This window comes from Nicotiana sylvestris, chromosome 6 (assembly GCF_000393655.2).
Source record: "Nicotiana sylvestris chromosome 6, ASM39365v2, whole genome shotgun sequence".
NCBI classification, from domain to species: Eukaryota; Viridiplantae; Streptophyta; class Magnoliopsida; order Solanales; family Solanaceae; genus Nicotiana; species Nicotiana sylvestris.
This window is the reverse complement of record NC_091062.1, coordinates 88,095,010-88,111,588: the sequence shown is the minus strand read 5'-3', so window position 1 is coordinate 88,111,588 and position 16,579 is coordinate 88,095,010. Positions and strand designations below refer to the sequence as shown.

The window sequence follows — 16,579 nt, the reverse complement described above, 5'->3', positions numbered from 1 at the left end:
TTTTATAATAACTAGTTTCTATTTCACGTGCCTCGCACGTATAGCCCAAACTATTCCGAAAATGTTTATTTAAGTCAATAAGTATGTATATTTTGAGTTAAATATTATAAATGTTTTAATTTGGATACTTGTATTAGAGTGTTCTTATTTATAGATTTTGATTTTTGAGTGTGTAATATTGAGTAACGTAAATATAAAAATTTGATTGTATCTAAATTTCTTTTCCATATTCATATTTTTAGAAATTTATTTGTATCTTGTGTAATTTTAAGCTATTTAGTTCCATTTTGTTATTTGGTTATCACAACGTTATTATGATTTTGGTTTGCATTACATATATAAAACTTCTATTTTAAGCAACTCATTATCTAACTTTAGCAATTACTTATGGTACGTGTTTGTAATATTTGACACAAGATATTCGTGCAACGCACGAGTATAGAGACTAATTAATCAAAAAGACTTTAAATAGCCAATTTGAAAACAGAATTTGCAGAATAAATATTCAAATTCAAAAACCTAAACTATCTTAACTAATTTATCCTATCAAATTAAAATTTAAACAAAGACTCCTCCTGCGACTAAACATAAGCTATATGAAGAAGTTCCTTTTTGTTCCTGGCGTTGCTTATCTCCCATTGTTCGATCCATCGTTCTCTGGAAGAGTATCACAGAGAGTTTAATTTTTATGCACTAAATATTTTTTTTTTAAAAACACTACTATGGACAGCTAATTGTGCTCCTGTGAATGTTTAGAAAGGTAGAAATACCTCTCGTAGGTTAAAGGATAAAGAAATTCATGTCCTTGGACGAATTTAATTACATCAATATCATCCAACTCTCTAATTGCAGGCGAACAAATTAAAATTAACAATCACACTGACCATATATAGATTTCTTATGATGACCAATTACTTGTCAGATCTACCCATTGGCGCAAAAAAGTTGGGAAGAACGAAAAAAGAAACTTGAGAAAATTGAATATAGATTTCATATGATGATCCAAGAGATTTGAGAAATAAAAGATAGATCTTCAAGAATTGGTCCTAGCACATCGAGTTATTTCACTACAGCCACGACGATAGGGATTAATTTCTAGGTGTGAACTGCAATCGTAATAAGAAGCTCCTCGTACATTACATGGAATACTATCGGCAGAAAGTGCTGCATAGCTAATATAGCTATCTTCGGCTTGCAGTATTCGTCTGGCACCTGTATTGGAGCCTGCAATTGCAACTGCATGGTCGCAAAGCATGCTTGCAAAATCATGACCAAAGTTGGTATAACGATATTTGTGATCATATGAAGATGATGATATAGGATCAATAATCATCGCTAGAACTAAAAAGAAGATTATCTTTAGTCGGAGATCCATGGTGTTATTTTAGTGTTTGTATTCGTGTGATAATTAATGGTAATTGTTGTGAAGTGTGGAAGGTGAAGAAATGGAGATTTTGATGAAATTTAAGGGGATGATTTTAGAAAATTTTGACACATTATGTGATTTTATAACGTTTCATGCTAGGTGTAATATATAGATTGTTTGATATGCCCGGGTCTTGCTCCTTCATTGCTATGATTAAGTACTTTTAGATCAAGACTTCTTTTCAATTCTAATTAGTATTATTGTACGTTTTCTTTTAAATTGTGTTGCTTTGGGCGAGTTCCACTTGAAATGGTGAGTAATCCTCCACTTAAATCATGTGATGAATATACATAGATTGAATTTTAAAATCAGAAGAAAACAAACAAAGAACAATGAAAAGAAAGTATTTAATAAAACAAATTCATATCGCATAGTGAACTTCCATATCCTATCAACATATATAGATTCTCTAGCAAAATCAAAATCTGGAATAAAAAAATCATAAAGAAAGCATGCAACTAAAATTTCCTGGAAGTAGCAAGAAATCATCCGACATGAACATTAGATGAAGCAAACAAAAATAGAGAAACGCACTACTCCTTCACATGTTATTCCTCTTTGATGATTTGTAAGCCGGGTTGATGCCTTAACCCCCACCAGCAGATGGTGTTTGATTTTTAAAAAAAGGAGTGTGTACTCCAATTACTTTGCCTATATAATTCTTATTTTACTATGAACAAAACATACTTTTAACAAAAAATTATCCTTTTTTTTTTGTTTGGTTCAAATTTTCTTTGAATTCAACTTAGCCTCTATGTTTTGCAATGAAAGTCTCTCACCGGAATCAAAAGTATGTTCACATACCACAAATTAAACCTTTTTTAAAAAAAAAATTAAACCTTAATGAAGATAAGATGATTATAATAAGGAGTATTGGATTCGAAGCAATAGCTATTATTTTAGTTTAGTAGGACTACTAATCATGATTCTAGTTATAAAGAAATTCAAATTTTTTTACCTACAATAATTATAATACCACGTAAGGTGGTTGAAGTAAATGCCGAGACCTATGTTAATTTTATTTGGACTCTAATTTACGAAATATATCCTTTACGTCTTTGTCCATTAAATGGTGTATGATATTTTAAATGTTAAGAGATATTGAGGGGCATAAAAGTACGTTAATATTTTAAGAATATTTTTATCACATAATATTTAGCATAAAATATTCGTATTTTATAATAATATATATATTGTAGCTATAAAACCACTTGACTAAAGTTGTTTTTGAAAATTCCTCAATTTTTTATTTGAGGAATCACAATTGGTCCTTGTCACGTGTTCCTTTCTTGATCATATTTTATTTATCCCATACAAGTCTTGGGTTTATAGGCTAGAAACCCTAATTTATGAATCTGCGCCCTCCTAGTTTTGAATGTAATATAAATAAATAAAAGATAAATAAAGAATAAAAAAAAGTACCCAGAAAACTAGTGCGTGTTTAATGTCATATGATTGATATTCCTTCTGCTACCCTTCACCAAACTAACTGTACACGCCACACGAACTCAGTTTCTTATTACTTTTACGCCCCAAGCCCTTAGCTTCTTCAGTTTCAGTTCATTAAATTGGATAACAGAAGCTGCCTCCTTTCATCTGGCAAACTGCAAAAGACATGGCTCTGTTTCATAGCCGCATTCCGTTTTCAGCATCTGCATCTCTTTTTGCAAAAAGAGACCTTACTAAATTGTTTCTTGGAAGTAACCCACTTGCCAATATCACCCAAAAAAAGTTTTCAACTCTTCATTATGCTTTGACCCATTCCTCCAATAAGCAGTCATCCATATCCACCTTTAGTGAGGTAATAAACAAGGAAGCTTTTTTTTTTTTAACTACAATGCTGAATTGGGATTTTCTTATTGTGATTAAAGCTTGTTCCTTTTTGTGATTGATTCAGTTGATCGAGACTTTAATTAGTAGGAAAGACTTGACGGAATCTGAAGCAGAAGAATCTCTTGATTATTTGTTGGATGGTGCTGATGAAGCTTTAATTAGTGCTTTTCTTGTTCTTTTGAGAGCTAAAGGTGAAACCTTTGAAGAAGTAAGTTCTTTCTTTAACTATTGCCATATTGGTAAAGGTTTATGTATACCCTTTGAATTATAATTTAGGTGAAATAAATATTTTAGTACAGTATTTCCTTTCTGATGAAATTTTTTTCAGAAAAAACTATGCTTTTTGAAGAACAGGCCCTAATTTAAAATATACTGTAAAGCTTCCATTTGGATGTAGAATCCTCTGGCTATGAATCTGATTTCACAGAACCAGATTGTCTTTATTCGCTCCTTCATTAATCGAGCTAATGATGATAATTAGGTAGTGGGATTGGCAAGGGCAATGATAAAGCATTGCAGACAAGTGGAAGGCTTAGGCGACGCGGTTGATATTGTTGGAACAGGAGGGGATGGTGCAAACACGGTGAATATCTCAACAGGTGCTTCAATACTTGCTGCAGCTTGTGGTGCAAAAGTAGCCAAGGTTGACAGAGCTCTTTTTTGTTGTCCAAAGTTATTTAATTTCACCAAAAACTGTGGACATTTGAGGCTAAAAATTTGTGGTATTAAATTGCAGCAAGGTAATAGGTCGAGTTCATCCGCTTGTGGGAGTGCAGATGTATTGGAAGCACTAGGCATTGCCATTGAGCTGGACCCTGAGGTTGGTGATATTGCTGTTCTTGGCTGAAAAATGTTGGTAGTTGAGGACTTTTAATATTGTATTGTAGTTCTTAAGATTTTTTTTCTTGAAAAGAGAAAAGTGTGCTGTAGTTTTAAGAAATGAAGGTTTAAAAATGAAGTTTGCTATCGCATTAGTTAATATTTGCTTTATAAGGAGAAACACTAGATGTGACGTTCACCAAATCAAATTATTAACGTAATTTAATTACTGAGCCATCTAACAACCATGCATTTATTCTTTGTTACTGGCTTCAGGGGGTGAAAGAGTGTGTAACTCGAGCTGGAATCGGTTTCATGATGGCTCCAGTATATCATCCAGCGATGAAGATTGTCAGACCTATCAGGAAAAAGCTGAAAGTAAAGACAGTGTTCAATATCTTGGGGCCTATGTTGAACCCAGCAAGAGTGCCGTTTGCTGTAGTTGGAGTTTACAAAGAAGACCTGGTACATTTTCAACTGTTGAATTACATAATATCACTTGTTCTATGAATGTGGCTTTAAGAATCTTGTAGTCTTAAATTATGTGAATTGAGGTGCTAAATTTTCTGGTCTTATCTCCATTCTACCCTTTGGTTCATAGCTTTCTGACCTGTTTCAATGTTATTCTTTATGTGTTGTGTACATTCATTTGGTGAATGAAACATCTCTTGTTGTAGGTCCACAAAATGGCTAAAGCAGTCCAGAGATTTGGCATGAAAAGAGCACTGGTTGTTCACTCAGAAGGCCTAGATGAGATGAGTCCTCTTGGTATGGTCCCCTTCCACGACACTAGTAAATATGTTGTCTTTGGTAACATTGTCCTTTTTAGTTTGACTTTGCTTGTATATCTTTTAGTATGACAATTCATTTCGCAGGCCCTGGATTAGTCCTTGATGTCACACTAGACAATATTGAGAAGTTCTCCTTTGATCCATGTAAGTAACACATGAAATCAGAAAAAGGGCAGCCCGGAGCCGGATGTATTTATTGCTTCGCACTGATAACAAGTGAATGCCGCCCTAAGTATTTGGTGAACTCTGCAGTAAAGAATGATGCAATATGATTAATGTGTTTTTCACTAGTCATATAACATTGTCTCTTTGGGGTAGGCTTCCTACATCATACCCCCTTGGGATGCGACCTTTCCCCGAACCCTGCGTGACCGCGGGATGCTTCGTGCACCGGGCTGCCCCCTTTTTTTATTTTTTTTATTTTTGTATATAACATTGTCTATGTGAAAAAATTAATCTGACAAGATTATTCTTCAATAGTGGACTTTGGTATCCCGCGTTGTACTCTGGAAAGCTTGCGAGGTGGAGGTCCAGATTACAATGCCGACATGCTCAAACGCGTGCTGTCCGGAGAAAAAGGGCCGATTGCTGATGCATTTGTAAGTTTCTTTGTCTGTTATGCTTCAAATATCCTTATAAACTTATCTGATTGATGTAGCTTGTTGTCAGATTTAAGGCTCCTCCTTATAAAAAGATTGACAAAGCACTTGTTTCCATTTTCAATAATGTCCTTTCACCTTGAAAGTTCTTACATTATCTACCAAACAAATTCACAGGCACTAAATGCAGCAGCTGCTCTCCTGGTAAGTGGACTTGTTAAGAATCTGGCTGAAGGAGTTGCATTAGCTCGTGAGACACTAGTCTCCGGCAAAGCACTGAAGACACTTGATCTGTGGGTAGAGGTTTCGAATGTAAGGAGAATTTCACTGTAATTTCTTTAGATAGAGACTTGATCACATAAATTCATACTATGTCTTGTTTACTAAATTCCAGGAGGTGAAGGAAGCAGTACCTCAGGTCGCTTGATCGACCTTCTGCATGAACTCATTGAAAATGCCAAACTGACCATGTTAACTGTTAAGTGCATTTGACCAGACAGAGATATTCTTACGGCTCAACTTCACTGCTAAGTTATCGTTAACAGATTCAGAATCAGAGAAAGAATGGAAGGCACTACTCAACTTGCAATTTTAGCTTGGAGAAGGATCAGAGAAAAGGGGTTAAAAAAAGAACAAAAGTAACTTTAGCTTTGGCTACTGAAATTTGTAAGGCAGCTGTAGATTTCTGTATACATTGCTTGTAATACTCATTAGTGACAATGACCAAGCAAAAGAATAATCAAGTGCAGAAAGATGTACCACATTTGGTTTTCCCTCTTCACGAACTTGTACAATCGCTACAAAGACTCTATTATCAAAGAAATAAGGAAAGGGGTGACATTTGGCACCAGATATTCGGAAGTGTGGAAGAGCAGCTGTGAAGTAGTACTATCATTTTTATCTTTTAAGATATTTCTGACTAAGATACTTAACTTGGTTAGATGCAGCTTTCTGAACTAAGAACTGTATCTAAATGTTCATCTATTTGTGACATACACCACACATGAAAAATAAAAACAGTGGGAAAATAAAAGAAGATTTCTCTGTGGTGAAAGTTAAGTATTAGCTGCATTGCATGTTCAGAGTCTGTAAAGATTGATTTTTTGTCTGTGCATTATGGAAAAAACTCCGGATGGCGTGTTCTTTCTTGATGAACTAAGATCCACTTGTTGGTTTCCATCTACTGTAACCTTACTAAGTTGTACAAATCAATTTACTGTTTTCTTCATTTGTTTCTTTTGCGGATCAAGGAACAGAAAGTAAAGAAAGTTAAACAAATGTACATCAATCCATTTGTGACTTCAGAGAATTCTCTTTTAGCTGATAAAAGTTTCATGAGTGGACAAAGTGAACCATCTCATGCTAATGGTACCAGGCTAGAATGGACTGACAAAATGAATGGCACGTTGCCCTCACATGTAGGACATGGAAGAGTGTTAATATTCACGCATTCTTTATTACATTTACTTCCCCAAATTATATGAATTTGACATGCTGCTATAGCTTGTGATTCCAGCTACTGTTGTAAATAGCTTGCAGATATCACAAATGTAGCTTCTAGAAGATGCAGAAGAGTGTATGCACATGCTCATGATTTCAACATCAATTCCATCTCAAACAATAGGTATTCTTCTGTTCTTGTGAATATTATGAATTTTAAACTTGCTCACTTGAAATGAAATTTGACCAGCCTCTGTTGTTTGTGTTTCTGATTGAGCTTGATCGATCAGACCAGAGGTATCCTTCTATAAGTAGCAGTACCAGAGAAACTCAATAGTGTGAAAGTTGTTTAACAGTTGAAAGAGTGCCAGTCGTTAGATAATTCTCTGGTTTTTTATACTTTTACAGCGATGGCGAGACATTCCTTTCTGGGGATGACCTTAGGATAAACGTATGGAACCTTGATGTCAGAGACCAGTGTTTCAACATCATTGACATGAAGCCAAAATATATGGAAGATCTTACAGGTGATCCCGGATGTCTTCTCGAAGTATTTCATATGCTGTAATCTACTGGATCTTTTCTCATGCGTGCTACTCTCTGTTAACCATTATTTGAAGTTTCCAGTTTAGTCTCCAAAAGTATGGAGGTATATTTTACCAACTAATGATATGATGCCAAAGCACTTCGAGAATTTATAGGAGGCAAAATATGGATTCAGGTAGTAGCTTTAGGCCTCATAGGTAAACTTAGCAACATAACTGAAGGATATCTCTAGTGATACATTTATGTACCCAAAATCTACATAAACCTTGTATTCATGCTAGGGATAAGTTGAGTTGGGTGAGGGTCGGGTAGCTTCTTGGGCCTGTCTGGTTGATATGGAAGAGAACAGTTTTAGCCCCAGACTTGTGTTTTTTTTTTGGGGGGGGGGGGGGGGGTTGGTGGTGTTGCCATATGCTTATTTAGGATTTCGGAAAAAGTTTGGAACAACTGGCACTGCATTAGTCATCTTCTCAAAAGATTTGTGGAGGCAAGCAATCAAAGAATAATAGCCGGGCCATTATTTTATTAGGTTTATCCTGTAATTCCAAAGATGCATGCGGAAAAAAAAAGAATTAACTCTATAAAAAGAATGCTTGGAAGGAATCTGAAGCTGCCTTTACTCCTCTCCCTGAAGAGGACTTAACCAATAAATTTGAGGATGATTATCTACCTTATGACATGGGTAGAATAAAGTCATTAGGCTAAATTAGTTTCATTACCCTATGCTTCTTTTTTGCATAAAAAATTTGACCAGGCTGCCACCTAATAAAGGATAAAATGCTCATTGGGCCATTCTTTTATGTAGAGGTGATTACATCAACAGAATTCCATCCATTTCACTGCAATTTGTTGGCTTATAGTAGTTCACGGGGATTCATCCGACTTGTTGACATGAGGAAATCTGCACTATGTGATCACAGTGTGAAAATGTGAGTTTTATTCCCATCTCTATTTTATTTCTCTCATCTGTATGACGCATTTCAGCTTCTAATCTGCTGCCCTGACACAACTTCCGGTACTTATTTTAACAACCCACAACTTACTTTTACAGATTGCAAGATGGGGGGAGCCGTGGCCCAAAAACACTTTTCAGTGAAATCATAACTTCCATATCTGATATGAAGTATGCAATGGATGGAAGGCATATCTTAAGTCGTGATTACATGACTCTGAAGGTCTTCTCAATTTCGATGATCCTTTTACTGGATAATACACACTATAAACAATGATTTGTTGTCATACCTGCATTTCTTTGAACTTGGTGCTATCTGTCAAGAAAAGAAAAGAAGTCAAGTATTTCTTACTCCCTCAGTCCCGTTTTTGTTTGAGGGGTTAAAACAAACTTTTCTTTGAGTTTTCTCAATTGTGTTTTTAGAATCTTAAAAATCTGACCCTTATTTTTAACCATATAATATGCAGTTTATTGATCTTTAATTACATTCCTCAAAAAATAAAACCGAGTGATTGAAAAAGGATGGAAGTTGTATTGATATGTGCTTCTCACCCATGTTTTACTCCTCAGTTAGGTGATTTATGCACTATTAAAAGTTTCAATTTAACATGCAAGAAACAAAACCGAGTGATTGAAAAAGGATGGAAGTTGTATTGATATGTGCTTCTCACCCATGTTTTACTCCTCGGTTAGGTGATTTATGCACTATTTATCTGGGAATTCAGTGTTTCTGACATTTGCGCGACTTCATTTTATGGGTCCTTAAAAGTGTATTCATCTTATTTTCTGCTTCTACCTTTGTTTTTGTTTTTTGCCTTTTTCTATGCCGCTTCATTTTGATTCTTTCATCTCTCATTAGTGGAATCTTCTTTGTTCTCTTCATCTCTGAGTGACATACAAATAATCTATGGCTTTGTTTGGTTCTTATTTCCTGTGATCCTTGACTTCTTTTGACGTTTTACATTCTCTATCATTAGATGGATCTGTAATTATATCTTAATTGTTAACTATTTGATAGTTATGGGACACACTCACATGGAGACTTCCCCAGTTGCAACGTATAAGATTCATGAACACCTGCGCCCTAAGGTATGAGGGTCTTCATCACAGGCATTTCTCAGAGTTGTACTGAGAAATAAACAGTTGGTGATGTGGTGTAACGTGTGAATATGCTATTTATTCAAATAGATTGATAGTATTTTCTGATTTGCAGTATAATTGATATAATACATGTTGTGTGGCAGCTTTCTAAGCTGTATACAAATGACGCCATTTTCGATAAGTTTGATTGCTGCCTGAATGGAGATGGACTTCAATTTGCAACTGGATCTTACAGGTTTATCACAGCTCTAACTTATGTGAACATATGAAATGTTGTACTGATGTTGTGATATTGTACTTTCATTTTGTTGATCTTCTATACATATGATGGAATTTGGTAATCTGTTGTTGATTTAGCAATTGTCTTCTTATATTTTCTTGTGGATCTGAGAATGAAGATGGCATCACACTGGAAGTTAGAAAAAGTCCAAATAGGTAACCCTTGTACTAAAATGATCTTAATATTGTCTTTCTTCTATTATATTCTTGAATTGATGCTTCATTCTTCCTTGAATTTGTAGGAAACCAACCTCTCAAGCTACTACAAGGCCTCGAAGGTCGTCATTGAGCAACTTGACTCGAGAATTTTATCGTCAAGGTAGCTAGTAACAGCCATGCATGTGCTTGTGCATGATGAAGTGAATTTTACACCTATTGTTTACACCAAGCCAATGAATTTTACCCTAGTAATTAAAATTTAAAGTGAGAATACATATCAATTAACTATGATTAAGTGATAAATGGGTGAATAAGATACATGCCTTGCATTCATTGATTTGGTTTAAACCCCGGTCACCGATATGGGCAAGGTTTTACCCTTGTAAGGGTCCATAATTCATCAATCAATTGGTGGCAGATCTAACCTCCTGGCTTTGAAACCTGGCATATTTTGTCATCTCATTTACATTGCTTTTTGTTGATAATTTCAGGACAAGATAGCTCAGAAAATGAGATTTCCTGTAATCTTAAGTCCATGTTGCTGCATCTGGCTTGGCATCCAACGCACAATTTGATGTTCTGTTGGAAGCAGCTTGTTCATGTACCATGCATAAAGTGCCATGAAGAGGACTGAGAGTAGTAACCTTCCTGTTCATGGGCTTTGCCCCCTGTAAATGGTATTTTGTCCCTGTCCATATAGTAACAGCATTTCTCACGTTGGGTAGTCATCTTGATCTAATCTCACAGGTAGCAGTCTGCCATTACAAGTTCCCATAAATATATTTTATGGACAGAAATTTTTTTGTTAACAATTAACAATTTTTTTTGTTAAAAAATATACAGAAATTTGACGCTTGCATAAATATATTTTATGCACATCTGAAGTTCGCTTGTTTCTGCAATTTTTTTCATTTCCTGTTTCTCCTTGTATTTGATACTGGTACATGTTTGGACAGAGCTACAACCAGAGGCGGAGCTATGATTTCAAGCTTATGAGTTTGAGATTCTAATCATTTTGAGTTACTGGGTTCTAAATTAATAATTTATATATATTCAATGGATTTTTAAGATAAATACAGGGCTTGAACCCAGGCTATTGGGTTCTGTCGAATCTGCTTCCATCACTCTAGCTCCGACCTTGGCTACAACTATTTTAGTGATTGCAATACTGAAACAAAGAAAAGTAAGCAATATTGTTTATTCCATGTAGTGATGCATATATATACATGTACATCAGGTGCTAACAAAGGAAAGAAAATAAAAGAGATTCCTACAAATCTGCTATCTATATATGGGTTATGTACACTACTAAGAAACAACCTATATTCATTGTGTAAAGTGTCTAAGTTTCTGTAACACTCCCCCTCAAGCTGGAGCATATATATTGATTATGCCCAGCTTGTTACAAAGGTAATCAACTCGAGTGTCATTCAATGCTTTAGTGAACAAATCAACTGGCTGCTCTCCTGTCTTCACGTAGCCAGTGGAAATCAAGTTCTCCTAAATCTTCTCACAAATAAAATGACGTCAACTTCAATATGTTTCGTTCTTTCATGATACACTGGATTTGAGGCAATATGGAGTGCAGCTTGATTATCACGCCAGAGTTTTGATGGAGTAGGATGCTTTAACCTAATTTCAGTTAAAAGGTGATATATCCACATTATCTCACATGTTGATTGTGCCATAGTTCTATACTCGGATTCTGCACTGGACCTAGATACAACATTTTGTTTCTTACTTCTCCATGATACCAAGTTTCCACCAACAAATACACAGTAACCAGTAGTAGATCTTCTATCAATCTTGGATCCAACCCAATCTGCATCTGCAAAACAATCAATGTGAGAATGATCGTGATTACTGTATAATATGTCAAGTCCAGGAGCTCCTTTTAAGTAACATAAGATCTGCTCCAAAGCCTCCCAATGTTTAACTGTAGGCGCGGACATGAACTAACTAACCATACTCACTACAAAAGCAATATCTGGACGAGTCACTGTGAGATAGTTTAATCTCCCAATTAACCTCCTGTATCTATCTGGATCATTAAATGGATCGCTATCATCTTTCATAAGATGCAAATTAGGAACCATTGGAATACAGCAAGGCTTGGCAGCCAGCTTACCAGTTTCTGCTAGTAAGTCAAGACTATACTTTCTCTGAGATAGAAAAATTCCCTTCTTGCTTCTAGTTATTTCTACTCCCAAGAAGTATTTCAGTTGTCCCAAGTCTTTTGTATGAAACTTAGTATGCAAGAAAGACTTGAGAGAAGAGATTCCTGCATAATCACTCTATGCGATAACAATATCATCCACATATACAACAAAGAGAATAGATCCAGCTGTTGATTACTTGTAGAAGACAGAATGATCACATTTGCTCTTTTCAGCCCAAATTCTTGAACTGCTTCACTAAATTTACTAAACCAAGCCCAGGGACTCTGCTTCAAGTCACATAAGGATTTTTTCAAATGATAGACCTTGCCATACTCTTCTTGAGTAACAAAACCAGGTGGTTGCTCCATATATACCTCTTCATGGAGATCACCATGAAGAAAAACATTCTTAATATCCAATTGATGCAAAGGCCAATTCTCAGAAGCAGCTAGAGAAATGAACAAGCGGACAAAAGTAATTTTGGAAACCGGAGAGAAGGTGTCTGAATAATCCACCCCATAAGTCTGAACATACCCCTTAGCCACAAGTCTGGCCTTAAGTCTCGCCACAGAGCCATCAGAATTAAGTTTAACCATGAAGACCCACTTGCATCCCACTACTTTCTTTCCACTGGGTAAATCCACTAAATCCCAAGTGTGGTTTTTCTCTAAGGCATGTATTTCCTTAAGAATTTCTTCAGACCTTCCAGGATGATTCAAAGCCTCCTTCATCGTTTTGGGTATAGAAATAGAGTCTAGAGACACAATCAAAGATCTATATGCAAGGGACAAGTGGTCGTAGGAAACAAAATTAGCAATAGAATATGTGGATTTGCAAGTGCGTATACCTTTGCGAAGAGCAATTGGAAGGTCAAGGTCTTCTGGAGAGTCAGGAGGAGGTAAATTTGATGATGAAGGAACTGATGACGAAGGTTCTGATGTAGAACATGTATCATTCGTCTGTTGCCTCCGCAAGTAATCTTGAACGATTGGCGGTCGTTCTAACACAGTTGGAGCTGGTGTTGAAGGCAGAATAATAGATTGGTGCTCGATAGAACTAGGAGATGGAGGAACATCATCTCGTTGTTCTGTCAAAGTACGTATAACCTGGTATACTAGCCACTCATCTTCCTCCCCCTGACTTGTAGAAATGGGATGTGCATAGAAGAATGGTATAGTATCTGAAAATACCACATCAATTGACACCAAATATTTGCCAAGTTCAGTAGAATAATATCGATACCCTTTCTGAAGGCGAGAATAGCCAAGAAAAATACACTTCAATGCCTTGGGATCCAATTTGGTAATAGATGGTTGAACATCTCGAACATAATATGTGATTCCAAATACCTTAGGTTCCACCGGAAATAATGCCTTGTTTGGAAAAGGGACACTGTAAGGCACATTACCACCAAGCACGGTAGATGGCATGCGATTAATCAGAAAGCAAGCCGTAGAGACCGCATCAGCCTAGAACTGTTTAGGAACCTTCATTCGGAACAAAAGTTGTCCGAGCTGTCTCAAGTAGATGCATATTCTTCCTCTTAGCTACTCCATTTTGAGAGGGTGTATCAACACATGAAGACTGATGCAGAATACCATGTTGTCTCATGTACGACTAAACTAACTCTGACATGTATTCTTTAGCATTATCGCTCCTTAGAATACACACCGAAGTGTCAAATTGAGTTTTGATTTCAGCACAGAAGGCAGAAAAGTGAATAAACACTTCAGAGCGTCTCTTCATAAAGTAAATCCAAGTCATTCGAGAAAAATCATCTACAAAGGTGACAAAATACTTATGCCTAGTTTTAGAAACAACGGGACATGGTCCCCAAACATCAGAATGAACTAACTCAAAAGCTGACTCAACTCGTTTATTAACCCTTGGACTTAACGAGATGCGATGGTATTTTGCAATCGACATGACTTACAATCCAATGAAGAAATATTCTGAAACTGAGGACAAAGCTTCTTCAACAAAGGTAGAGAGGGGTGTACCAATCGACAATGTGCTTCAAAGGGAGACACAACACTAGAGCATGCAATAGACCGTGGCTCCCATTCATCAAGGATGTAGAGATCACTGGATAAATATCATTTACCAATAACCTGTTTTGTTGTAAGATCCAGAAACAAACAATGATCGGGAAAGAATGCAACACAACAATTAAGGTCTTTGGTGATTTTACTAACAGAAATCAAGTTAAGGTCCAAGTTTGGTAGACTTAATATAGATGACAGGGTAATAGAGGAAGTTATTTAACAGTCCCAAATCCAATACTGCTACAAGTTGATCCATCAACTACAGTAACTGGAGAGGGTGCTTTATGTGAGTGAAAGCTAGAAAAAATATTTGGATTACCTGTCATGTGATTTGTGGCACCTGAATCGATCACCCATTTATTGGAAGATGTGAAAAACATGTTTTATTTGACCCAGCAAAGGCAGTAACTGAATAAGATTCCTTAACTGATTTATGATTTTGAATGAATTTTAGAAACTCATCCGAAACCAAGATTGTTGGACTAGGAGTTGTTGCATTATTATTCTTTACCATCATTTTTTTTCTTTGAATAACAAACCGATTAAATTAGCAGAGATCCCCAAAGCTAAAAGATGCCAAAACAGATCTCTGGTAAACACGAAGTCAACAATCTATTTAACAAAACTTCACTTCAATAATCCACTCAAACAAATCAAGAACCAAACAAATATGTCCCAAATCAAATAAAATCAGAGACCAACAAAGTTTCTGATAAGGGAAGACCCAACAGATAATATCAAGTCTCAAATTGTAACAAAGCTTCTTACAAGGAAGACTCAACAAATACCAATTCACAAGACAAGCAATCAGATGCAAGAATATTGTTCCACAACCACTTCAGTATCCCAACAATAAACCAAACAGTAGAAGAACTCAAAGCTGACCAAAATTGGTGCTATCAGAGGATAACCAACAATCGATTGAAAATATCAAGCTGATCTCAGAGAACAAAGCTGGACAGAGAATGGACCACACACACACCTCACGTGTTTGCCGGAAAGTTTTGGTCAACTCTGGCGAGACAAACTCAACTCCGGCGAAGCCACAGATGTGGCTCTGATACCATATAATTAACAAGGTATGGAAGAATCAAATTGGTATGTTATTCCATGTAGTGATACATATATATATATATATATATATACATGTACATCAGGTGCTAACTAAGGATAGAAAATAAAAGAGATTCCTACAAATCTGCTATCTATATATGGGTTATGTACACTACTAAAAAACAGCCTATGTTCATTGTGTAAAGTGTCTAGGTTCATTCTGTAACATACTCAAAAGTGTTTTTCAACAATTGATGCCTGGAAGGTACTTTTGATCAGTTAAGCCGAACAATGTCAAAGTCATCGGTGATCTATTGCTATCTTTCTAGGGAATTAAGGACCGAATGCAATTTGCTCATTTTCATTATATTCCGCAACAATTGACAGTCAGTTCCATCATAGCGTTGTACCCTTCCAAGATGAATAGAAAAACATCTTACCAAACACACATACTTGGTCTTTCTCAAGCCTCTATAATGAACATTTTATGTGTTACTTATATTTGTTGTTCATGCTACTATATATAGTGAGGAAACTGATAAACTAGCAATTGCAGGGGCAACCTGCATATATAGATGATTCAATCACACACAACTTTAAAAGCTCTCTGACGAGAGAGATTATTATGTAGTTTTAACTCCCATAATATAGAATCTTTTCCTTATTTGTGAAGGATGAAAAGCAAAGAAATCTCTTAGTCATAACAAGATGACATCAAAAGGACTGCCATTCACAAGCAACCCTCTGTTAGAATTAGTTTTCACTCGCTTAAAACCGTTTACGCTTAAGACGACTATCTTACTGTCAAGCTAGCTTGGTTGCCCTTCATATGAGGACTCATCTTCGTTCAATAGGTAAACAAATGGAGTGCGCATTCAGCCTGCTATATCATTTGAAAGAAACATTATGGAAAAAATTTACTCACATTTGCTGCTTACGTGAAACTAATTAGTTACCATGATTAGCATAGAAATAAAGGAGAATGCTAGATTACCTGCAGCATGTGCTAAGCATGGGCCCACAAATTAGTATGTTCTATTTCCTTTGTCTTGTGCTTATTAACGTGTTTCCTGATATGTTTTGCTATTCTCTTATGGTTTCCTACGGAATATTTATACTACAAGCACTCATTAGGAACCAAAACTTTCTTCTTTATCTGTATGATTTTAGGCCTAAAACAATAAACATAATCACAAACACAAGTATACTGGGTTTGTCATTGTTGTATAGAAGCAAATATATATTTTGAAAATATTGTTTACTTGTTAGAATGCCAAAGATGAGATTAGGAAATAATAGGATAGATAGAAGTTAGAAAATAAAAACAAACTTCTCTAGGTAGTATATGTATATGCAAAAGTATGAATTTTCATTTTC

General features: G+C 35.8%; 2 protein-coding genes across 2 annotated transcripts; both read left to right on the top strand.

The window, feature by feature from the left end:
• Positions 1-2,900: 2,900 nt before the first annotated feature.
• LOC104214518 (anthranilate phosphoribosyltransferase, chloroplastic-like) lies at positions 2,901-6,329 on the top strand. Its single transcript, XM_009764199.2, has 10 exons — positions 2,901-3,227; positions 3,324-3,467; positions 3,741-3,902; positions 3,996-4,079; positions 4,355-4,543; positions 4,756-4,846; positions 4,954-5,013; positions 5,350-5,468; positions 5,646-5,780; positions 5,863-6,329. Exons 1-10 carry the CDS (start codon positions 3,042-3,044, stop codon positions 5,893-5,895), a joined length of 1,203 nt encoding a protein of 400 aa, XP_009762501.1. The 5' UTR covers positions 2,901-3,041; the 3' UTR covers positions 5,896-6,329.
• A 131-nt stretch (positions 6,330-6,460) lies between these two features.
• On the top strand, positions 6,461-10,829 carry LOC104214517 (serine/threonine protein phosphatase 2A 55 kDa regulatory subunit B beta isoform-like). The gene is made up of 10 exons (XM_070150344.1): positions 6,461-6,886; positions 7,001-7,092; positions 7,317-7,435; positions 8,260-8,383; positions 8,506-8,644; positions 9,442-9,495; positions 9,651-9,742; positions 9,865-9,942; positions 10,029-10,105; positions 10,437-10,829. The coding sequence occupies exons 1-10, from the start codon at positions 6,746-6,748 to the stop codon at positions 10,577-10,579; spliced, it is 1,059 nt and encodes a 352-aa protein (XP_070006445.1). The 5' UTR covers positions 6,461-6,745; the 3' UTR covers positions 10,580-10,829.
• Positions 10,830-16,579: the final 5,750 nt, after the last annotated feature.